This window comes from Ovis aries, chromosome 1, assembly GCF_016772045.2.
Source record: "Ovis aries strain OAR_USU_Benz2616 breed Rambouillet chromosome 1, ARS-UI_Ramb_v3.0, whole genome shotgun sequence".
NCBI lineage: Eukaryota > Metazoa > Chordata > Mammalia > Artiodactyla > Bovidae > Ovis > Ovis aries.
In genome coordinates, this window is record NC_056054.1 from 96975755 (window position 1) to 97001224 (window position 25470).

Consider the following 25470-nt stretch of genomic DNA (forward strand, 5'->3'; position numbering starts at 1 on the left):
GGGCATGAGGTAGGCTACTGGCCCTCCTGGCACAGACCCTGGCCCTTAAGGTAGGGAGAGCCTACTCACGGCCGGAGATCTAGATTCCTCCCCCTACCAGCTGGACTGTGAAGTCACTGGTAGTTATGAGCAGGGCATCTTCACCAGCATGTGGATTGCGAGGTGACCCGTGTTTGACTTCATGCTCTGCCTCAAGGGCCCCCGTTTGATTTTGCAGAGCCCTGAAAATTACACAGCCAGCCCTGATTAGGAGCGTGTCTTTCAGCAGTGGGCAAAACAGCTCTTGCTTAATCATAGGTATACAGGAAAGGCTGTCTCCTGCAGGGGAAATCAAAGGAGCATCTTCTGCAGATGTCTGTTCTGAACTGCTTCCATTGAATGCCTAGTCTCCAGCAACTTGGGGGGCCTGGAACCTTTCAGTCAGGATGAAATCCCTCCAAATACATATGTGGGAATGCCAGCCTGAGCACTGCACACACACTGATACCTTTTTGTCAACCTTCTTAAGCATAGGACAACTTGGTATGTGGGACACTTTGCCACCCACCTCTTTGGTTTTCAAAGCTGAGCATCTTGGTCACTGTGATGAGGCTACAGAGGGCTGTGAACAGTGTGACTTGGATCCCATCGGGGAAGCTGGAAATTGAAAACCAATGGAATGTGTCTGGGGTTAGCAGAAGTGACCTTGAAACACAGGCAGGCAGCAGGGAACTACAGACACGAGCTCTGGCCGGGAAAGACGAGCACGACACTCATCTGCTCAAGCTGGGACCTCCTCCTCTTTCCCTCCAGCAGCAAAATTTAGGAAGCAATTTGACTGCCAAGTGCAGCTGAGAAAAAGAGAAATGTGTGGAATTTTTCTTTGTTAAGTGAGCTGAGACAAGGGATGAAGGTCAGAAAGAAGGGAAGGCAGGCTTTCTGCAGCTGGCAAATACAGAGGAGGGCTGGTGGCAGCCAGCGATGCCCCTGGGGCATTATCTGAGGAACAGCAAAGACAGGCATTCTTCCTGATTCTGACTTATTATCTTTAACTATTTGGGGAAGGCATGTGTGAAACAGAAGCCTACCAAGAGTAGACAGGCGGCAGAGCCTGCTATATCTGACAACACCCTTTGCATCTGACCCGTCCCCGCTGTACACCCTGGCAGACAAAAGGATTTGTGGCTTAGGAGTCTTACCTAACCATAATCCCCAAGGAAGAAAGGAGGTGCTTAATTCATCCTACAGACCTCTCAATCCTGGCTCAGTTTCCATGAAATACCCATTAAAATCACCTGGGAAGCCTTTATAAAATCATGGGTACTTGGACATCACCCCAGACCAGTTCACCAGTACCTTGAACAGTTTTGTTTGTTTGGGAGAGGGTTGTTTTTAAAACTCTCCAGATCAAACCTGTCAGTTCTAAAGGAAATCAACCCTGAATATTCATTGGAAGAACTGATGCTGAAGCTGAAGCTCCAATACTTTGGCCACCTGATAGGAAGAGCTGACTCACTGGAAAAGACCCTGCTGCTGGGAAAGAGGGACAACAGGAGGAGAAGGGGGTGACAGAGGATGAGATGGTTGGGTGGCATCACCAATTCAATGAATATGAGTTTGAGCAAACTTCAGGAGAGATACTGAAGGGCAGGGAAGCCTGGCATGCTGTAGTCCATGGGGTCACAGAGAGTCAGACATGACTTAGCAACTAACAAGGTAATCCTACTGTGCAGTTAATGTTGTATTAAGAAAATCTGTCTGAAATGAATCAAACCTGGAGAATTCCAAGTTGATTAGACATACTTTCTCTAACTGGAACATGGATAGAGGCTACCCTAATTGAAGTCCAGGTTGAGCACCCCTCACCAGGCAGCACCTAAGGCCAGGTTTACTGCTGTGTTCCCATAGGGCACTGAAGAGGTACTTCAAGGTTTAACATAGCTTCCCAGGGACTAGAAATTAGACTGGTGGTTGCTTCGAGCCGGAATAGTCAGGCTTAGTGAGAAACGCTGCAGTCACAGAACTGACTGCCTCCTTACGGGACTAGAACCCAGCAGTTGTTGGCCCTGCTCAGCAGCCGAAGGGCTGTGGATATTCACTTGAGGAGGCAGTTGCGATCACTAAAAGAAATTAGGCTGCCTTTCATGCTCTTTTCTATTACTTGAGAACCCCTTCTTTTCAAACTGCTGTGTCATTGTTTTCACGGGCAGAGACTAACTAGAAAATACTTTCAGCAAAAGTTCAGTCGAGCTGATAAGCTGCATTCCATATTATCTGGAGTCATTAAGCTATATTTTTGAAAACTGGGTGGAAGTAAATACTTGGTTGTGTGATTCAGGAATACACTTTTTACAGGTCGGAAGCTGGACCTGAAGCTGTTTCCCTCCTCCATCACTGTAGTCCTCTTGCCTACTGCCAAAATCCCCCACAGATTGCTTCTTACAAGGAATGAAGACAAATCTGTGGAAACTGCAACAACAGTATAACATTAACACATTCCTAACAGCCCAAAGCCACGTTAGTGCAGAAATGTTGCTCTGAATTATTGGTTAGAATGGGCAGACTACTTAGACATCAGCCAATTCCAGAATGATCTAGGATCCACCTAGACATTCTAAATCAGGAGTGCACAAACATTTTCTGTAAAGATTCAGATGGTAGATATCTTGGGATCGTGGGTCACATCGCCTCTGTCCCAACTACTCAACCTTGCCATTTTAGTGCACAAGCAGCCATAGACACTATGTAAGGAAGGCTAAGTAGAACTGTACTCCAATAATTTTTTTTTAATTTATTTTTCTTTGTTGGGTCTTAGTTTCAGTCCTCGGCGAAGGCAATGGCACCCCACTCTAGCACTCTTGCCTGGCAAATCCCATGGACGGAGGAGCCTGCAGACACGACCGAGTGACTTCACTTTCACTTTCATGCATTGGAGAAGGAAACGGCAACCCACTCCAGCATTCTTGCCTGGAGAACCCCAGGGACGGGGGAGCCTGGTGGGATGCCGTCTCTGGGGTCGCACAGAGTCGGACACGACTGAAGCGACTTAGCAGCAGCAGCAGCAGTTTCGGCACTCAGGATCTTATGCTGCAGTACTGGACTCTCCAGTTGTGGCAGGATCTTAGTTCCCTGATCAGGGATCACACCAAGTCCTCTAAATTGAAAGGTGGATTCTTAACCACTGGACCACCAGGGAAGTCTCCCAATAAAATTTTATTCACATAAAGGGAAGGGTTGGATTTGGCATCTTGCTGACCCTTGTTCTACCAGAGCATAACTTCCATAGATTGAACTGAGTGCTATTTAATGGGTGACAAGTGCTATTTAATGGGTAAAGAAGAAAGACTGACATGGTAAAAGACTGATCTGGATTTAATGACAAATATTCCATACTGGTTGCTGAACACCAGAGTGCTGTCCAAGGAACCATCATTTAAATAAAACAACCTGAAAATAAGGCAAATTCTCACATATACAAGCACACGCTCACACAAAACCTGTTACTTTTAAATCATTAAATTATTCACTATTATAACAAACGGTTGTAAAATAACATTACAGTGAAGGAAAATGTGCACAAACTTCAGAAACACAGTTCCGATTGTCTATGAACACAGGTTCTTAATTTGTACTTTTTCACATATGTATAGCCTCAGGATCTTAAAAGAGGCCACATGGCTCAAGGGGTTAACTTATCTTCTCCTTCCAACTCAGCGCTCAATATTTAATCAAGCCATTTAACCTATTTAAACCTGCTCTCTGTTCTCAGAAAAGTGCAGCCTGCACTTGACCCAGCTCCCCAGGAAACAAATGATATATTTGCCTCCACCATCATGAATGAGTTGGTAGAAGGAGTCTTCAGATGAACATTTTTAAGGGCGAACCACAGTTACCAGGGTTTGCTTTAGAAATACTAATTTTCTAGGACTAATGTAAGAAACAACTTCCTGAATGCATTTAACCTCACTTAATGCAGCTATGTTCCCTGAAGAATCATAAGGAAAATGGAATCACATCTTAGATGCACCATGAATAGGGGGTTGGTGGCTGGACTGTTTCCTTTTGCTAAGGGATGCACTCACAGAAGGGATCCTGAAGTAGTAGCTGGCTTTCTTATCTGTGGTAACTGAAAGAACAGAGGAGGTCAGTGACATCCAAAGATTTCCACTGCCAGTAAATTACTGAACGTTACTTTCAGTCTCCTCTTCCCATTGAACCCATGCTTGAGAGCTGCTGCAGATGAGACTGACTGCAATAGTATGAAAATGTCAGCAAAAGACCGAGTGACCCAGAATGTGGATCGTAAACCCATGAGGAACCAAAAGTTGGATGAGATTTCATAGGCACAGACTTGAGAGAACTTAAAACAGCTGGAAGAGGTAGATGTGCATTAAAAAAAAAAAAAAGGAATAAGATTACCTACAAACTGGCTATATTATTTTCATGTGAGTCTTACACACTTAGTATTCAGACTTCAAGAGTCAGAATAAATAATGGACACTTGCTTTGCTCAGATTACTCTCAACCAAAATAAAAAGGAATTAGTATCTTCCAAAACTATAGTTTAAAAATCTATTTGCGTTTGTGAATAACAATAAACCAATTTAGAGAGCAAGATCAACAGGCATTATACAAACCCAGATTTCTCAGGAATTTTTTTTTAAGTGTTATGATGGCAAAAACATGCTTTCCTACAGTCCCCAAAGAAGTTCTTTGCTAAAATACAACTGACCAAGTATAACTTACCAGCATCCATAGAAAGTTTGCTAGAATGACAAAAACAAGCTTGTGGATTTTTTTTTTCCCCGTCAAGTGTGTCCAACAGTTTGTGAAGATGCTTTCATGAAAAGTAGAGGGTAACAATCACTAATAAAGAAAACAAAACCGCTTTCCACAACTCTACCTTCTAAAGGCTAACCTAAGGGAGGGATTTTCAGCATAGGTCACTGAAGTCTGTACAAGAGTCATCTACCGCCCCGACTAGAAATGGAACATATCTAGGACACTCTAATTACATGACAAAGACCAGCTTTGTCAACAAGGACATCTTTGGCCCTTCTATACTAGCCTTGAGTTTTTCCATCAAGCGTAAGAATTTTCAGTGTCCTTATTATATAAATCACGATAGGTCAGTCTTCCTAGCAGCTGAACTGGAGAGCACAGTAGGTCAGACCCACCTATCCACACTGCTGTCTGCCTCACTTCAGAACCGCCTGTCGCACTCCTGTCCCCTAGCCTTCCCTAAGACAGGGGTCATAATACTGTCCTACCTCACAAAGACGTGAGGAACAACTAACAATCATTCAAAAGCATAAAGCACTTTACAAACACAAAAGTGCTGTTTTGGCATTAATATAACCACCAGACAACATTCACTGCTTGTGCTATTTGGCAATTCTGCATTTATACCTCTCGCTGCGTGTGCCCTCCTTGTGTGAAGTCTTGAGCTTTCTACTGTGCCTCCCTGTGTAGGAAAGAGAAACTTCTGCTCAGACCAGAGCCCATAACCATATGGGTGGAGGCGGGAGTTGGAATTGCTCCCCAATCACTGCAGAGGCGGAGGGGTATACAGATACAAATGAGACCAGGGAGCCTGGCAGCCCAACACGGGAACATCTTGATTTCCTGGATTTCTCATAGAAGGCCTGCAAAACTCTGAGCAAACTGACTTTTGCAGCAGGTCACTAGGGCAACCACTGATAGCCCAAGTTTCACTTGAAACAAGCATCAAGCTGACCTGGGAAAGGAAGAGTCACGCATGCTGGGATTGTTCTATTTCCCAGCACTTAAAGACCACAGATGAGACCTGAAAGAACACTGCGCCTGGAACACACCTGACACCAGGGGTGGGGGACTGGTCATCCACACAGACCACCCTAACCCAGCATGAAGCTAGAGTATTTTAAAGTAGCAAAGAACCAGGAGCAGTACCAAGAGCTCCCTGATCTGAAAACCAGTTACGAATGGATTTCTAAACCTCAGAGATTCTGCCCTGGAAATGAGGGTGTGTAGCTGAAAATTCTGCCCAGTTTCTTCTGGACACCTCAAAATAGCAGCTAACTGTGGCTCAGAGAAAGGAAGGGAAGAGTACACAAAATATCCACTCCTGTAGGACTGACAAAGTTCCTCTACTTTTTGTGGGACTGCAGCTGATGTGGGGGGAACAGGACAAACAGTGGCTTAATACCTGGTGAAGCCAGGACAGACTTACTCATACATGCCTTTGATTTTATCCCATAACTCTCACTCCATCCACACCCTCTCCCTGCTTCCCAGAGGCCATCACGGCCCAACCTACTGTGTCGCCTGCCATCCTGTACCCTCCCCCACCCCACTATCTCCTCTTCCTAAAAGTCCTCAGAATGCCTGCTCCTCCACATCCTTCACTCCCTATAGCGTGCATTTGATGAAATCACCACGCTCAAGCACATCTCCCAAACATTTCACAGTTAGGGAGGAGGTAGGCAAAATACAGCCCCTCCCAAAGAACAACTCTTATTCAACCCACCCCTTCGGGACTCCTAACACCTAAAAGGCCCCCCAGTCATTCTCAGATTGTGCCTCCCACCTCCCTTCCCCGTTTCTTTCTATAGGGTCTGTCCCCAGGACACCTAGTCCTCACGTGATTTCCCACCCCACCCCCGCCCCACCCAGGGCAGCCTCCGTTGGGCCCAGCCCTAACACAGGTGCAGCTTCTGATGCTGCGCCAGATGCGTCTTGTAGCGGAAGCCCTTGCCACAGCCCGCGCACTTGTGCGGCTTGTTGCCTGTGTGGATGCGGCGGTGGCGGATAAGGTGCGAGCTCTGGATGAAGCTCTTGCCGCACTCGATGCACGTGTAGGGCTTCTCGCCCGTGTGCGTGCGCTGGTGCTGCGTGAGCGTGGAGAAGTCGCTGAAGCGCTTCTCGCACTGGCCGCAGCGGAAGGGCTTCTCGCCCGTGTGCACTCGCAGGTGGTTCACCAGGTGCGAGTTGCGCCCGAAGCCCTTGCCGCACTCGCGGCACACGTAGGGCCGCTCGCCCGAGTGCGTGCGCTTGTGCGTGAAGAGGTGCGAGCTGACGCTGAAGGTCTCCCCGCACTCGGAACACATGTAGGGCTTCTCGCCCGTGTGCACGCGCTGGTGCTTCACCAGGTCCGAGCGCCAGCTGAAGCGCTTGCCGCACTCGCCGCAGCCATGGGGCTTCTCGCCCGTGTGGATGCGCTGGTGGTTGGCCAGGTGCGAGCGGCGCACGAAGCCCTTGCCGCACTCCCCGCAGGCGAAGGGCCGCAGCGCCGCCGGCCCCGCGCCACTAGCCGCGGCGTGCGCGCGCCGGTGGCTCAGCAGGTGCGAGCTGAGGCTGAAGGCCTCGCCGCACTCGGGGCACGGGTAGGGCTTCTCGCCCGTGTGCAACCGCCGGTGTTTGAGCAGGTCGGCGCGCCAGCTGAAGCTCTTGCCGCAGTCAGCGCACAGGTTGGGACGCTCGCCTGTGTGCAGCCGCAGGTGGTTGGTCAGGTAGGTGTTGCGGCTGAAGCCCTTGCCGCACTCCCCGCAGCGGAAGGGCTTCTCGCGCGGGGGCCGGGCCAGCGCGGGCCCTGCCCCGAAGCCCCCGCCCACGCCCATCATCCCCACCACCGCTTCGCACTCGCCAGCGAAGCTGAAGGGCTCCAGGCTGGCGGCCGCGGCGGCCTCGGCCAGGCGGTGGATGCGCTGGTGCTGCAGGAAGGCGGCGCCAGGGCTGAAGCTCTCCCCGCAGTCGGGGCAGATGGTGGGCGCGTCCATGATGCTGGCCATCAGGCTGTCGAGCTCCCCGAGGTCCATGGACATGGGGTGATGGAGGCGGCGGAAGCGGCGGTGGGCAGACTTGTCGCCCCGGTGCCGACTCCCCAGGGAGAGGTGCCGCCTCCAGGGAAGCACGGCAGGGGGCGGCTGCTCCTCTTCCTCCTCTAGCCGGTTCTCCCCAGCGCTCTCCTCTTCCTCTTCTTCCTGGGGACTCCGGGAAATGCTGTCGGACTCAGACAGCCCTGGGAACATGGCCATCTCAGCTACACCAGATTGGTCATCCTCTTCCTCACGGCCTGCAACCCCGTCTTCCTCGCTCAGCAGCCCCTCTGCAACAGAAAAGGCGGCCATGGGGATGACTACGCTTGGCACTCGAGAGAGAAACCCAGAGGAAGCCTGTCTCAATAAGAGTGTGGGCCACAGGGTAATCTCCCCCGGGACCTCTTAACATGTCTCTCCAAGGTCCCTGCTCACTCAGTCCTCAATTCCAGCCTCCTTCCCACCTGGAGACTCAGGGATGGCCTAAAGCGAGAGCGCTCACCTGCCCCTTGCCCCTCCAGTTCTTCAGGCAGCTGTCTCTGGGCCTATGCCCCATCCACTGGACCTGGGGCTCTGCTCAGCGTGGCTGCCTGAAGAAGGCCTGGCGGCGCACTTGAGACTTTTTGTGATCTCAGAAGAGATCTCCTCCACTCTGCGAGCCACCAATCCCTTTCACGGCCCTAGCCTTAAAAGACAAGGCCACTCTGGCGAAGCACAAGAAGAGATCACCTGGCCTAGCTCATTCGTCTTTTAGTATGATTCGTCAGTCTGCAACAGCAAACCAAATACATCCCAACCTAAGGGCTTTACTGTGGGTGTGGGTGTGGGGGGGGGGGGGGGGGGGGGGGGCCGCAGGAGGGGGGGCGGTGCGCGGCCAGTGGTGGTGGTTAGGGAAAAGGGGAGGTGAGTGTAGGATCTGGAGCTAGCTGGTGAGTCCAGCCTGGAGGCTGATCCAGAACACACATCTATCTGCCTCTGGTTGCTTATCCCCAGACATATGAAAGACCATTCTGTGCACTGCAGGGGAGGGCACAGAAGGTCTGGGAAGTGTCCTAGGGAAGAACTGTAACCTCAGGATCCTGATCGTAAGGTATTTCAGCTCATTTCAGTCCCCAGGGCATGAGCAGGATCAAGCAACAAAAGCCCAAAGGTGGAACCAAGGAAGTGGATGGAGGCCCAGTATTTACTCTTTCTAGATGAAGAACAGCAAAGATTTAGGAGAGTCCTTGGGTACTTTGGGTATTAGCCATGTGACCCCAGACAGGTCTCTTACCATTGGGTTTATTTATCTGCAAGCAGGGATGATGACTGTAACTGTAAACATCTGGATCTGTGCTAAGCAATTCATATAACTCTCCAGCAACCTCTGGAAGGTAGGACCCAGTGTTACCTATGTTCCTTCTTGTGCTGTTACAAGTGTCATTTTGTGGCAATATTTTGTACTATAAAGTGCACACCAGTGAGTTACCCTCTTCACCCTTGTTTATCAGCTACAGCTCCTCCCCAGACCAGACTAAAGAAAAGAGATGTTCCTCAGACTTAAGACGGTGTGTGTGCCATCGCTTAGTCATGTCCAACTCTTTGTGATTCCATGGACTTTAGTCTGCCAGGTTCCTCTGTCCATGGGATTTCCCAGGCAAGAATACTGGAGTGGGTTGCCATTTTCCTGCTCCAGGGCATCTTGCTGACCCAGGGATCTAACCTGTGTCCCTTTGCATTTCCTGCATTGGCAGGCAGATTCTTTACCACTGCACCACCTGGGAAGATTCTGTAAGGTGGTACAGAATCTCCTTAATTGTCTCTGATGGAGGACCCTAGTAGGCTGCAGTCCATGAGGTCACTAAGAGTAGAACATGACTGAGCGACTTCCCTTTCACTTTTCACTTTCATGCATTGGAGAAGGAAATGGCAACCCACTCCAGTGTTCTTGCCTGGAGAATCCCAGGGACGGGGGAGCCTGGTGGGCTGCCGTCTATGGGGTCACGCAGAATTGGACACGACTGAAGTGACTTAGCAGCAGCAGCAGCTAAGCTAGAAAGCTGCCTCCTAAGAATGTTGCCCCTGATTGTCACTCTAAAGGAGCTAGAAAGCAATGTGAATGGGGTAACTTCCAGAGAAATCCCCCAGCTCTTTCCTCACCTGTGCAGATATTCGGCATGAGCTCCCTCTCCTCTGAATGTCCTCTTGGAGCTTCGTCCTGTGGGTTCGAGCCCATTCCTCTTTCATCTGGGTCCCCTTCCCTGTCTTCACAGTTCTCAGAATCAGAGCCCATGCCCTTGTCTTGTGAGTCCTGGGCTTCACACACACCCTGTTTGTCTTCTTGTTCCATCCAGGAAGAACAGGATGAGGGCGGTGACCAGGGATACCTGCTCCAGACAAAACAAACACAAATCAAGATCACGTGGGTCTGGCCTCATCCCCTCACCAGGTCTGGCTTTGATTGCCATGAAAATTGATGGCACAGTCCAATAAAATTATGTGTAGAGTTCCAAGCCCTAGATGGCAGATCCTAGAGGCTCCATTTCATGCTGTAGAGTAAATAGAATCAATTGAAAAGGAGGCTGATCTAGGTGGCAGAGGAACAGTGGTAACTCGCGGGGCCATATGCCAACTTTCATCAGTTACAGCCGATCTGCTTCCATCCATGAAATGGATGGGTTTCCCTGGTGGCTCAGAAGGTAAAGAATCTGCCTGCAATTTAGGAGACCCGAATTCAGCCTCTGGGTAGGGAAGATACCCTGACCAGAGAAGGGAATGACTACCCACTCCCTGGTGGCTCAGAAGGTAAAGAATCTGCCTGCAATTTAGGAGACCCGAATTCAGTCTCTGGGTAGGGAAGATACCCTGACCAGAGAAAGGAATGACTACCTACTCCAGTATTCTTGCTTAGAGAATTCCATGAACAAAGGAGCCTGGCCGGCTACAGTTCATGGAGTCGCAGAGAGTCAGACAGGACTGAGTGACTAACACCTTCATGAAGTGGATTATTCTATTAGCATGGCTCTATAGCTTTAACAGTGGATAACAGTGGTATTCCCATTTTACAGAGGAGAAAACTTAAAGCTCAAAAAGAGGACCCCACAAGCCTAAGCCCAACTGGTAAGCAGTACCATTCTGGGTACCATACACTGCCATCTTAGTGTTATGAGTTTCTGGTGACACTTATTTGATTTCTTTACTTTACTGATATAAAATTTTTCTGGCTAGTGACAGTCGCTCAGCCTTCTCCAAGGGATCTTCCTGACCCAGGGATCAAACTCAGGTCTCCTGCACTGCAGGCAGATTCTTTGCTGTCTCAGCCAGATTGACAGAAATTGGGGATTAAACTAATCATGCTGCCTCAAAGTTCCATGAGTTCTTTACTCTTGTTAAAGCTTGCCCTTTCTCTAAACATACACAATTTTTATTTGTCAATTATAGCTCAGTAAAACTGGGTTGGGGTGGGGGGGCGTGCATCTTGACCTCCTGAAACCCACAACAGTCTTTGTGAGGATTTTAGCTAATTAGGAGGGGGCCTCAAAGGAACCAGAGGAAAAGCAGAGTCAAGACACAAGAATAACAGAAGCATCAGGATAGTGACTGCTCATCTAAGACTGCGTCACTACCAGCAGCAGCACCTGGCTCTGCAGTGAGGGCCTGCTGCCTCCTATGAGTAGTGAGCCAAGAAGTTCAAGCTTTAGCAGGTCTCCTGGGGACAGATGGAAGGGACGCAGGAACCCTCTATTAGAAGCCATCTCTAGAACCTGATTACATATTTTGGCGTATTTATGCACTTTAATTGTAGATCAACCTTAATAGGAACATCCCCTGGCACAATCAGCAAAACTAAAGCAGAAAGGTATGGTGCCCAGAATGGTACTGTTTCCAAGCTGGCCTTAGGCTTGTGCAGTCCCCTTTTTGAGCTTCAGGCTTCTCATCTGTAAAATAGGAATACCAGTTACCCCATCATTAAAGCTATACAGCCATTTTAATAGAAATAATCCACTTCATGAAAGTGTTAGTCACTCAGTCATGTTCAACTCTCTGTGACCCAGTGGACTGTAGACTGCCAGGCTCCTCTGTCCGTGGAATTCTCCAGGCAAGAATACTGGAGTAGGTAGCCATTCCCTTCTCCAGGGGATCTTTCCGACCCAGGGATCAAACTCAGGTCTCCTGAATTATAGGCACATTCTTTACTGTCTGAGGCACCAGGGAAACCCATCCACTTCATGGATGGAAACAGATTGAACTGTAGTCCAGTGAGAGCTGGTGTGTGGCCTCATGAGTTGACATTGTTCCTCTGCCACCCAGACCAGCCTTCTTTTCAACTGATTCTCTTTAAAGCATGAGGTGGAGCTTCTAGAATCTACCATCTACAGAGCCCCTCAACAGAACAGGCCATCACGGGAGCTGTAGAGAGATGACATCAGATTCCTAAACCTTTTTGTAGATGTCAGGTTTATATATCAAATGTATAGGGCACCCTGCCAAGTCTGAGCACTTGAGCCAAAAATAATTGACCCCTGCCATCTATCACTCTTACAGCTTAGCTCAAGGCAGCAAAACAGTTTATAGGTCAAAGATCTTGGACTGACTTTGAAGTGTCCAGCTCTTTCTCTGCCTCGGCAGTCCCCAAACAGGACTTGCAAGAATATGGCTGAGCAGTGGGTCTTCCCTGTTGGCCCAGTGGTTAAGACTTTGCCTTCCAATGTGGGGAGGGGGGAGGGTGTGGGGGTGGGTTCAATCCCTGGTCAGGGAGCTAGGATCCCTCCTGCCTTGCAGGCAAAAAACCAAAACAAAGCAGAAGCAATATTGTGACAAATTCAACAAAAGAGTTTAAAAATGGTCCACATCAAAAAAATCTTTGGAAAAAAAATTATGGTTGAGTAAGATGCCCCTACTTTGGCTTTTCCTGCCTGCTTCCGCTGAGAGGGCTTCCCAGAGGCAGCCCGGGCTCTGCAACCAGACTCTTGGGCATGGAAAGCAGGAGTTATGGGCAGCTGCCATTCCAGCAGGGCCAGCCTTCCCCCAGAGCCCAAGGCAAGTCAGTAAACCTCTTACTGTTTCAGTGTCCTCATCAGTGCAAGGAGGATAATGCTACTTAACCTTTCTCTCAGAGAGGGTGTCAGCAGGAAACATTAAAAAAGCACTTTGGAAAATACTTGAACTTGATATTCTGAGTAGTCCAGATGTGGAATTCACAGTCTTCTTCTAACTCCTGATGCCATTTCAACAGACCTCAGAGACACCGCAGCCCCTCCTTAATTTTGACGGGCTCATGGCCCTAAAGAACACATTATATCTATCCTCAGAGTTGATAATGTGTGTGCTATGTGTGTGCCAAGTTGCTTCAGTCGTGTCCAACTCTTTGCGACTCTATGGACTGTAGCCCATTAGGCTCCTCTGTCCCTGGGAATCTCCAGAAAAAACTTCTGGAGTGGGTTGCCATGCCCACCTCCCGGGGATCTTCCTGACCCAGAGATGGAACCCATGTCTCCTGCATTGGCAGGTGGGTTCTTTACCACCAGCGCCATCTAGAGTTGATATATGCCCTCAATTAGAGGGAAAAATCAAGCCTTTCTCTTAAACATCACAGGAAAATAGCTGGGACTGAGGATGGTCACTAAGCAGTGTCCTGAAACACAGCGGAGTCCCTTTAGAAGGTGTAACTGGTTATAGTGCCAGGTCCCAAACGCAGGATTAGGCCATAGGAGAAAATCCCTTTAAAGCCATAAAGCCCTCAAGGGACTCTTGACCCTAAATCACTTCTACCCATCAGCTCTCTGTCTCCTGGAGGTCAGTCTCTATAATAGACAGCTACCCACCTTGAGTCAGCAGGTGTAACACACCCTGAAGGTAGGGGGGTGGAGAGGTAAGAGGAAGGTTTGTGACTAAAAGCAAAAGCAGCAGAGGCGTTGGGGGGCGGTGGGGGGGGGAACTTAAAGGGAAACTAATCAATGATTTCTGCCAACCTAAGACCAGCAAGAAGAATTTTATATCCGTGAAGCAAAGGAATCAAATAAGAATGAGCATCACCAGAAACTCATAAAACTAAAATGGCAGGGTATGGTACCCAGAATGGTACAGAAATGACTGCTGCTCTCCATCATGAAGGGCAGGGCTCAAGGGTCTACCTTGGGAAGCAGGACATCTTAGGGTTTTACCTCTAAGTCTTTTAAGAAGGGCAGAGCGCGTTCCGAGAGAACACAGCAGACAGCAAAAATGGAACAGTGGACTTTCTGATTGTGATTTCTTGGGAACCAAGAGACAGTTCATACCAGAGATACTAAATAAATAAACATTTTTTTTTTTTTTTTTTTTTAGATTTAAGTGGGGAGACAGGAGGAGAGGCAGAGTCTGAGTTCCTCATTTAGGGCCGGTGTATGAAATTCATAATGCTGCCCTACTCAGAGTTAAGGAGGCTCTGAGCTCCCAAAGGGAAGATGTCCAGATCCTTATTCACAACAGGGGAGGAAGGATTAGGTTATGTTCTGAGAAGAGTGAGAAGCTTCTGTCAACTCAAGAGATACATTCATGGTACAACATCTACTCCAATTTGTTTAAAAATGCATTGCTGCTGCTGCTGCTGCTGCTAAGTCGCTTCAGTCATGTCCGACTCTATACAACCCCATAGACGGCAACCCACCAGGCTCCCCCATCCCTGGGATTCTCCAGGCAAGAACACTGGAGTGGGTTGCCATTTCCTTCTCCAATGCATGAAAGTGAAAAGTGAAAGTGAAGTCACTCAGTCGTGTCCGACCCTCAGCGGCCCCATGGACTGCAGCCTACCAGGCTCCTCCGTCCATGGGATTTTCCAGGCAAGAGTACTGGAGTGGGGTGCCATTGCCTTCTCCGAAACATGCATTATGTTAGTGCAAAACCAGAATATGGATTCAGCTCCATCCATCATATTACAGGGTTCTAGGCAGCTATCAAGTAACAGAGAAGGCTATTTAGAGGTAAGGAAGGGCAGTCACAATGTATTGTTAGATGAAAACTAGCTGGTTTAAAAATAATCCCATTTATTAGGATATGCACACTAGCATACATATCGTTATACATTTACACAGGTTCAGAGAGGAAAATCAGAAGATTACTTATTAAAATTTAAACGTCTCTTGGCCATTTCTAGGGACTTAACATCATTTAATCTTAACAAGAATGTAATGAAGCAGGGTGTGAATTTCATCTTCAGGAGGAAAATGAAAAAATGAAAATGTTAGTCACTCAGTGTCCAGCTCTTTGCAGCCCCATGGACTGTTGCCCAGCAGGCTCCTCTGTCCAAGGGATTCTCCAGGCAAGAATACTGGAGTGAGTTGCCATACCCTCACCCAGGGGATCTTCCTGAACCAAGGATTGAACCTACATCTCTTACACCTCCTGCATTGGCAGGCAAGTTCTTTACCACTAGTGCCATCTGGTTCTAATCACTGAACTAGCAGGGAGAGCCTTGGTTTTGGCCATCACAGACACTGTGCTATGTGACTCAAAGTATTTGCCCCTCTTGACTTCTGTTCAATGAGGGGATTGGGTTTGAATGTGCCTGAATCCTCTTCTCAAAGTCATGTGACAAGAAAAGAGCATGAATCCAGGGAGGCACCACTGTCAGTTTCCTTAGACATCTCCAACCCCAGCTTGTTTACTTGACTCCCACGGCAAGCTGTTAGCTCCCTCAACACCCACCAGCGCCACCACAGAAACCTTTTCCAGGGTCAGATCATTTCAGGGTGTGATCAGCCAACTTTGCCAAGACTGCTCGGATCCTAGTTTTCAGAATTTGCAATATGTTCATGTTCCTTTCTTCTCAACCCACACCTTCCCCACATCTCAAAACAGTAATGTTTCTAACTCTGTAAAGTCACTAGGCTCTAGTGCCTTCCAGACAAACTCAACCCCATCTGAAAGATCGGTCTGAAGATGCTGCTACAGAGTGGAAGTAAATGTGATCAAGTATGGTGGAAGGAGGGAGGGAGGGAGGGTGGGACAGAATGAAGTGGAAGACCAGGAAGTGAGGCCAGCAGCTGGGCCAGAATTAGAATTTAACCTGCCTGAGTTTATTGGCACCGTCTCCCAGTAGCTCCTCTCTGGACCTCTAGAAAGGCAAAAGCCATTCCTTTCCGACAGCAGAAGCCTCATCACTTTATGGATTCAACCTCCCTTCCTTCCAAGAGGTGAAAGCCGACAAGCACACACCTCGCCCCCCACCTTCTTATGGATGAGCCATTGACCCTCCTTTTCTGGGACCTTGTGCAGGGAACAGCCACGTGCTGGTGGGGATGGGCGGGGTAGAGGGCGGTGCTCACAGCTCCCCCGAGGCCGGATGTCTTCCACTGGGACCACCAATGGAGCTGACCCTGCACTTCAGGACATCCCTCTCATTTGAGTAATTCTGTGGGGTGAGCACCGAGGGTCACCCAGTTTTCCATGTGACAAGAACTTAGGCTCGCTAGCTGAGCTCCAGATGACAGGGCTCCGAGGTAGTCAGGCCTCTCCAGTCGCCTTGCCTTTGCATTCCTACTCCCAGGGAAAAGGACAGACACCCTTCACCCCCAGGAGCGGGTCCACCTGCAGCTCCCCACCCCCTAACCCCCCCCAACCCCCAGGAAGGGAAGGCGGGCCCAAGCTGGGGGAGCCGCCGCCTGAGCACAGACCTCTCCCCGCCCGTTCTCAGGCAGGATGGGGAGTCATGTGCCAAGGCCTGCCAGGTGGCGGGGAGCCAGGCCGGCGGGGCTGTCATGTCAGGGGAAGGAAGCGGCCAAGAGGCCGGGCAGGAGCAGCTCCTTTCCTGTCCCCTCTGCTGTGGCGGGTCCCTTCCTTACCTCGCAGCGGCTCAATCTCCCGCCTCCCCCACAGCCCCGGGGCCTCCTCCCTTCACTTCCCACGCCCCCTGCGCACCAAGCTCTCCCCCGGGAGAGTTTCCAGTGTAGAGTCCAGCAGGGACGCCAGGCTGGGTAAAATGCTGGAAAAACAATTTAAGTCTGTGGCTCCCAAGGCTGAACTCATGACTGTAACTGGGGTCTAACCGGGAATTCCAGGGGGTTAATCATTTGTCAGTCTTCAAGCATCAACTGGGTAAACAGTCAACCAGGGGGATATGGCCCACAGGAGTCCTGCCTCCTCGTGAGTGAGCCTGTGGTCAGAAAGGATGCAAAGGGCAAAGAACTCCACCCCCCATACAAGGAGGAGATGCCTCCAGTGAACCCTGGGAATGGGTCCACATCCCAAGGGGCAGCTGACTTCCCAGGCACACACCCAGACCGTCCAGCCCCACATGCCAACCTCCCAAGTGGCAGACTGCTGCGGTGAGGTGCACAGTAATTCCAGACAGAGCCAAAAGATTACTGCAGCTAAGTACTGACCACTCTCCAGACAGGAGGAGCTAAAATAATACGGTTTCCTCCTTGTGGTTACTGTTGTTGTGTTTTTGTTTTTTAACCTGGAGAGGGAAGCCCAAGTGGGGAAAAAAAGAGAGAGAAAGGCTCAAAACCAAGGCAACAGAGAAATCCATTTACAACCCTGTTGGCCAGAGCTAGTCTGAGATTCTTTCCAATCTTTATGGTCAAGAATAGCACATATGTCCTTGGGGTCAGGCATTTCCTGTTGGTTGGGCCAGAGCCCCTCAGTTTGGCCAAAGGGCCTCAGCTTGTCACAGCTGCCAAGCCTGCACCACCATCCCACGCCTTCTGCACAAAATAAAAATTACTACAATGCAGAGACAGATCCTAAACGCCTTCAAAGTTAGACCATCCGCCCTAAGATGGGAAGGCACAGAAGCTAAAGGCTTTCATGCAGGTGCTTACTCATCCATATTTTACATTTAACTGAAATAGAATATTCTACCTGATGCACAGAAAATCGTTCTGTTCAAGATTTTTTTCTTTGCTCTGCCTGCATCATCTACCACCACTATCTGTGTACAGCCTCAGTGATTCTTATCTAGCAACTGGGCAGTCCTCAGAAGAATTCAGATAACTCCTCAGCGTGCTTCCCAGGTAGCACTAGTGGTGAAGAATCTGCCTGCCATTGCAAGAGGACCCAGGAGACACAGATTCGATCCCTGGGTCAGGAAGATCCCTTGGAGAGGGAAATGGCTACCCACTCCAGTATTCTTGCCTGGGAAATCGCATGGACAGAGCAGCCTGATGGGCTGCAGTCCATGGGGTCGCAGAGTCAGACATAACTGAGCACACACACACACACACACACACACACAATTCCTCAGCAGCTGGCTCCAATGTTTGTACTTCATGGAATCATACACTTGGGAATCCCTGTGCTGAAACTCCTTCCACAGACAGGAAAGAGGCTCAGAGAGAGAAAGCGACCAGATCTGAGACTGAAAGACGGTTTGCTAGAAAAGTTACAGCCAGAATCTCACTCTTCTAATGGCTTCTCCAGTGATCTTTCCATCTCTTTAATATAAAACATCACTTCAAGAACAGCCAGATACATTTGGGGTGTATACTTCCTTGTCTTTTCCCCCCACACTATTTGTCAGAACCAGTTTAACAGAACCAATAGGATGTGTATAGAGAGAGTTACTATACGGAATTGGCTCGTGTGCTTATGGAGACTGGCAAGCTCCAAACTCTGCAGGGTGGGCCAGCAGACGAGACTTGGGAGAACTGATGCTGCAGTTCCAGTCTGACGGCTGTTTACTGGAGAGCCCCTCCTTGCTCGGGGGGAATCCGATTTTTGCTCTGTTCAGCTGACTGGAAGAGCCCCACCCACATCACGGTGGCCAGTCTGCTTTCCTCAAAGTTTGTTGCGGCTGTAGTTGTTTAGTCACTAAGTCACGTCTGACTCTGATTCGTTTGTGAGCCCATGGACTATATAGCCCACCAGGCTCCTCTATCCATAGGATTATCCCAGGCAAGAATACTGGAGTGGATTGCCATTTTCTTCTCCAGGGGATCTTCTCCACCCAGGGATCAAACCCATGTCTCCTGCATGGCAGGCGAATTTTCTACCACTGAGACACCAGGGAAGCCCAGTTATGTGACTTCTCAAAGTTTACCAACTTAAAGGTTAACCTCATCCAAACACTCTGTCACAGAAACACCCAGAATAATGTTTGACCAAATATCTGTGTACCTGCTGGCCCAGCCAAGTTGATGCATAAAACTAACCATCACACCGTGGCTAAAAAACAGTCTGCAATAATCCCATCCTATGTGGACATTTACTCATGAAAACATCTTATTTTTCATAAAAACTATTATTATATACAGAGAGTGAAACAGAGTCTCAGGGTATATGCAGTGTAGAAGGCAAGTGGGGGAAGAATCAAAATCAATCTTAATTAAAGATCTACAGACACATGTATGTATATAGGCATCCCTCCCCCATAGCAGAAAGAGATGCAATTTAATAATCTATTTCACTGAAGGACAAAAGAGAACACAGACTTAGAATGCACAGCGGGGAGATTGGGAAATATGGGAGTTGTTAACAAACAGCTTTGTTCTGGGAGAGTTGAAGCTGGAATCCCTTGTTAAGGTTATTTGATGGGGTCAGGTGACCTCAGGAAGTCTTTTCCAACCCAAATTATTCTGTGATCATATTCTACTGGAATGACTAGCCATCAAGAGAATGTTAATCACAGTGAATAGGGAGAGAAGAATGTTGGGACCAAAAGGTTTGAGGCACACATTCAATCACCTGAGTTTCCCACTGCAAATTCAACAAGAAAAAGAGCCCTTCCAATTATCTGCCTAAAATAACCATTTGGTGTCACTGATGAAGAATGGCTGGCATGTTTCAGACCAGTTCATTTCAGCAGTGGGTGACACCTCTCCATATAACCTGCCAAGGTGTCTTCCAATGAAGAGAAAGCAAGAATAAACATGGTAGTGATGTCACCTAATCCTTCAGTGTTTCTGCCTAAGAAAATTTTAAACCCCGTAGTTAGACTGTTTTCAGCATAAAGTGAAACATTTACATACACTTAACTACACCTTTTAAAAATTCACTTACTTGTGTTACTCTTATTTCCTCAAAAATAACAGTATCAGCAAAACCAAGATCATAGAAAATTTTAAGACACAATCCAGTTTCTTCAAATGTGGCAAAAACAACAACAACAACAAAAATGGTAGCAAAAATAGCAAAATACAAAAGGAGAAAAACATACAAGTTAAAACACTTGGAATGTATCACCCAACCTCAATATATAGACCTTATTTGTATCCCAAATAAACTACAAAAACAAAGTATAAAACAATTGTAAACTTGTGAATGAGGGTTAGTTATTTGATATTGAGGAATTACTCTTGTGGTTTTGAGAAATACATAAGAAAATATTTACAGGTGAAATGCTATGTCTGGAATTTGCTTTATTTGAAGTGATATGTCTGGAATTCCAGGACGGAGGGGAGTATATACAGATGAAATAAGATGGGCATACCCTGATCTCTGTTGAAGCTGGGTGGTAGGAGATCTGATTTTACTTCCGCATTCACTAGAAAACTTATTAATAAAGTTTAAAAACAAAACATAAATCATTTTTTTCCCTGAAATTTAAGGTTGCTTATATTCATTTAGGGCTTCCCAGGTGACACTAGGGGTAAAGAACCTGCCTGCAGTAAGAGATGCAGGTTCCACCCCTGAGTCAGGAAGATCCCCTGGAGGAGGGCACGGCAACCCACTCCAGTATTCTTGCCTGGAGAATCCCATGGACAGAGGAGCCTGGGGTCAGACACGACTAACGCGACAGCACACGCATGTATTTGTTTACATTCTGAGCAGACCATAATAAAATGTCAGTAACTTCCACCAAAGGATTAGTCTGTGTTTTACAAAGTGTGCCAAGTCAGGAGTGATTACAATCCTTAATACTGAATAGAGCTCATGGGTATCGAGAGGAGAGGCAGAAGGGAAAAGATGAAAGAAAATGCAAGTTTCATGATTTTGAATCTCTCCTTTTTTTCCTATTTAAGAAATAGAGGAACAGCTGTTATATACAAAATAGAATCAGAAAACTGTTTCTGAAAAAAAAAAAAAAGAAAAAGAAAAAAAAACTGTTTCTGCTTTCATCTACTTGCATTTTCCCAAGAACTCAAAGAAGGAGTTCTTCACACCACAGCCAGTGCTTGTTTCTTTCCACCATTAGTTCAGCCACTCTACACTCAAGAGGGAAGAGGAGGGAAATCCCTGGCAGTCCAGGGGTGAGGACTCTGCAGTCTTACTGCCAAGGTCCTGAGTTCAGTCCCCAGTCGGGGAACTAAAATCCCACAAACCAAGTAGCGAGGCCAAAAATGGGGGTGGGGTGGTGGTGCCTGGGAATGGAGAAAATAAACCTGGCTGGGGGCCCTGGCTGTGACAGCTCTGGTAGAGGAATGCTTTATCCCCAGGAAAGTCAGGCCGACGAACCGATGCAATGGTCCAACAGATGAAGTACATCAGTAACTGGTCATCTCCAGAATGGTCTCCTAAGGCAGGTGTCTCCAACTGCTGGGATCTAACACCTGATGATCTGAGGTGGAGCAGATGTAATAATAATAGAAATAAAATGCATAGTAAATGTAATATGCTTGAATCATCCTGAAACCATCCTTCCCCCGCCCCTCCCAACCCCACACTGCCTGGGTCCATGGAAAAATTGTCTCCCACAACGCTGGTCCCCGGGGGACCACTGTTCTAAGGGAATTTTTTTAAAAAATGTGTGTAGATGAAAAGAAAGCTAATACTCTAGTGATTTATGAAAATGTTATCTCCATGAGATGTACCCTGGCAGGAATAGAATTACTTTAGTAGCCCAAACTGAGGACTTTTAAGTTGTGTCCTTCTCAGGGAACCACTAAGGATGCCATCCAAATATGCTCGAGATAGCACATTACAGAGAGAACAGCTAGAAGAGATCATGTTCCCACTTCATGTTGGAAACTAAAGGCTTGCAGATAGTTTCCATCTTAACCAAGAGTACACGGTAAGTCTGCGGTGCATGGAAGCAATGACAGGACACAACCTTCATCCAAGCAGTGGGGCATCTGTCTCAAGGAGGAGGTCAGAGTGTCCAGGGCCCCCTCATAGCTTGAACATCACAGTTCCTAAGTCAATCATCAGGCCCAGGCTGTTTGGGTTCCTTCTGTCCGTTTACCTCCAGCTCCTGGCATTTCCTGGAGAGAACAGTAGTCCTAAACAAGCTTGTAAACAGAACAATCCTATTTTTCTTAGGCCTGGGTTCTTAGCCTGAGGGCCCTGAGAGTCCATGAACTCTGGATACCTTACATGAATGTGTTTGCAGAACCTCTCTTCTGATGAGAGAGCCCATAGCTTTCCCTCAGGCTCTGAAAGGATACAGGACGCAAAAACAAAGCAAAATCCCTGATATAAACCTCTACTAAGAGGATTCATGATGCATTCCTATCATTTCAGAAAACATCCAGAGCAGTTTTGGGTAAGGGGAATAATAGCAGTTTCACTACTACAGGCCACAAGATCTTCTGGTGGGCAGGCACAGGAGATGATAGCGACAGTAAACCCCAAATCAGGCACAAACAACACATCAGTGTGTCTCCAAAAGGATGGGGCAGAATGAGGCACATGGCAAATGCAACTTGCTTGATCCAATTGGCTGGTTTAGTCTGTGTGTGCTTAGTCACGCAGTCGTGTCCGACTCTTTGCGACCCCAGGGAGTGTAGCCCGCCAGGCTCCTCTGTCCATGGGAATCTCCAGGCAAGAATACTGGAGTGTGTTGCTGTGCCCTCCTCCAGGGGATCTTCCCAACCCAGAGACTGAACCCAGATCTCCCACATTGTAGGTGGATTCTTTACCAGCTGAGCTACCAGGGAAGCCCTGGTTTAGTCTAGCATCCTGTATGACAGATGAGTCAGGCAACAGGGACCCAGAAAGGGTAAGTGAATTACCCACGAATGCACCAGTTGAGCACAGACAGGAGCCTAAATCCCTGGCATCTCAACTTGTGTTCTAATCCCCTTTCTGCTCAACCTAGCATTGCCTGTGGTGCTTGGCTGACATACTCAGGCTGGCAACTTGGCATCAGTAGTTCATCTGCTTTTCATGTCCTGATCGCTTGTGTTTCATGGCAGGTGCACTGAGAGGATGTTCACTTGCTCTTCCAGCCTCTAACACCCTGCCTCTCTGGGACGTGGCCAATATAGACACGTTTGACCCTGGGTTTATGGCTCCCATCAGCAGCTTATTTGGGCAGTGAGTCAGAGCACGTTAATCAAGCCATAACCTACCCAGGACACAAAACGCTTTGTTCGTTAATCCTTCTGTTCTCAAAAGAAAAGGAATTTAAATCTGGCCAAAGTCACCAACTCATTCCTAACAAATCATCAGAGTGTTCGCAAAGTCATCCTGCCTGCAAATACATAATAACATGGAAATAGCCATGTGAAGAAGGGAGTTCTGGGATAAACTCAAAATCCTCAATACGAAGAGCCCGGGTCACATGAAAGGACCATTAAGGAAGGGTATCACCCACCCATACTCATCCAACATGGCCCATGACTACAGATACAGTTTCTCAGACTCACCCTCTTTTCTATCATTATCTTTTGGCTTGTTTTAATAGCTTTGCATTCTGTGTGGAGGGTGGTGCTGAAGTGGGCCAGGTGGCAGGAGCAAGCCAACCATAACCTAAGGGAAGAGACTCCATCCACAGATGAGAGGATCACACGTGTTTTTGTTGAACATTTCTTTAAAGGATCCACCATTTTGCAGATAAGGAAAATGAGGACCAGAGAAGATAAATGCCTTGTCTGAATTCACAAACACGGAGTTGGTGGCAGAACTGGGACTACCACTCGGGTTCCCCGATTCCTTTCAAGTACCATCTGCCCTGCACCAGACTGTCCCAACCAGCTCTGCCATATTCACGGGTTTAGTGCTCTGGCTTTGCTGACAGCACTCACTGACACTACCTTCTTTCTCCCTATTTTTCTTGTTCTCTTCTGGATTCTTGCTTCCCCCGCTCAACGCTATCACCCCCAGATATTGATTTTTAAATAGCTTTCCTCTAAAAAACATAGAAGATATTCTTCAAACTTAAATTCATGTGATCCTCAGAAATTATCTCCAAATTAACAGATTTTAGATTACCTACTGTCTTCCTTAGAAAAAAAAGACATCTTGTTGCCCAGAAAAAAGCAGTCATTCTGAATTAACATTGACTTAATGGAAGTGTTATGGTAAAACAATGAATACTTCTATGTCTTTGGTACAGCATTTGAGAAAGAAGGCATCATAAAAGACAGAGAGACAGCTGGAGAGAAAAGAATACCTATGGGGCATCAACCTGAACAACTGGTACTATGTCATTTTCAAAGAATTTTAGGGAGTTCCCTGGTGGACTTGTGGCTAGGATCCAGCACTTCCACTGCAGAGGCCAGAGGTCAATTCCTGGTCCGGAAACCATCCCACGTGCCATGCAGTGTGGCCAAAAGGCAAAAAAATTAAATTAAAAATTTAAAAGAGAATCTTAATAGAGTATTTCCATCATGCAATTAAAAATATTTTTTAAAGACTCAAAAATTCAAACTATGAATGAAACACTTTCATTGAAAGGAGAGACTTTTTCTTCTGCAGAGACTTTCCTTCCTTTTCATTTTTTAAATGCCTAAAGCCAGTTATCAAACAATATTATATTTCTTTCTGCAGAGCCAACAAGTCTTACAAGCTACTGGGAAAAGCAGGGCTGGGCTCAGTGAGCCCTGATCAGTTTTAACCTCATCACCACACACATCAGTTTCCTAGTGAACCATGGTCTTCCCAGGTGTGTACCATCTCAGAAGATCACAGTCATTGCTAACACTGAGTCTGGCTCGTATCAGCTATAATTTCCCATCTTCCAATCCAATATTCAGTCTCTACTATGATCTCCCATCAACACTGGAATGTGCATAGTCGAGATGCAATAAATGACTACAGAAATCCTGTTGAGATGCTGTCCTTGGAATTCTCTCATATCTTAGCATCCACTGTTCTAGGCTTCACCACTTCCCTCAGCACCCTGCTTCTCTTATCTCCCAACAGGTTGACTCCCATGTTTCTCTTTGCATTTTCTTCCCCCTCTCCTCTCAATCACGTTACCCGCTTCCCCCAGTTTTCAGGAAATACCTCCTCTGTCCAGAGACCCCCACGAATACAAAACTCTCCCCCCAACCCCTGACCTGTATTCCAGATCCATATTTCTAATGGTGCATCAAGCATCAGAGCTGAGGAGCTCCAATGTCCCTTCCGTACTGAAGCGCTGTATGTCACATGGGACTCGGAACGCGGGGCCAGGGGGCGGGGGGCGGCGGGGATGGGCAGTCCAAACTGGAAGGAAAGCACCGGTAACGGCAGCAACAGATCTGGCTGCAAACAGAAGTTTGTCACTTATACAGTCTATGCTCCTAGGATGGCTGTTCACCAAATTGAGTCTTACTTTTCTCATCTATACAATGAGAGCAACAAGTTACCTTGAAAGGTTGTTGAAAACTCGAAGGGAATTTCCATTTGGAAAGGATCTGGCCCTCCTCATATTGAAAAACATTAGTTCTCCTTCCAAATCTCTGTTACAAATCAGCTGCCCATTTCTGTTAAAAGCCTCTTTGTTCTTACTCATCAGGTTTAAAACCCTGGAGTCAACTTTGGCCCCTCCCCTCACCCCTTTCAATCCAATCAGCTGCCAAGTCCTTCCTTTTCAATTCTCTCCTCTATTTTCCCTTATTACTGTAGTAGACGCTTCCAGATGCATCTTAAAACA

At 47.7% G+C, this 25470-nt stretch overlaps 1 protein-coding gene across 1 annotated transcript in view; it reads right to left on the bottom strand.

Moving 5' to 3' along the window:
• Positions 1-3330: 3330 nt before the first annotated feature.
• ZNF697 (zinc finger protein 697) overlaps positions 3331-25470 on the bottom strand; it is a 33895-nt gene continuing 11755 nt past the window's right edge. The window contains exons 2-3 of the mRNA XM_027973684.2: positions 9915-10141; positions 3331-8065 (exon numbers count right to left, since the gene is read on the bottom strand). Coding sequence (XP_027829485.1) covers positions 6657-8065; positions 9915-10104 — 1599 coding nt within the window. The 5' untranslated portion in view covers positions 10105-10141 and the 3' untranslated portion in view covers positions 3331-6656. The remainder of the gene's footprint in view (positions 8066-9914; positions 10142-25470) is intronic.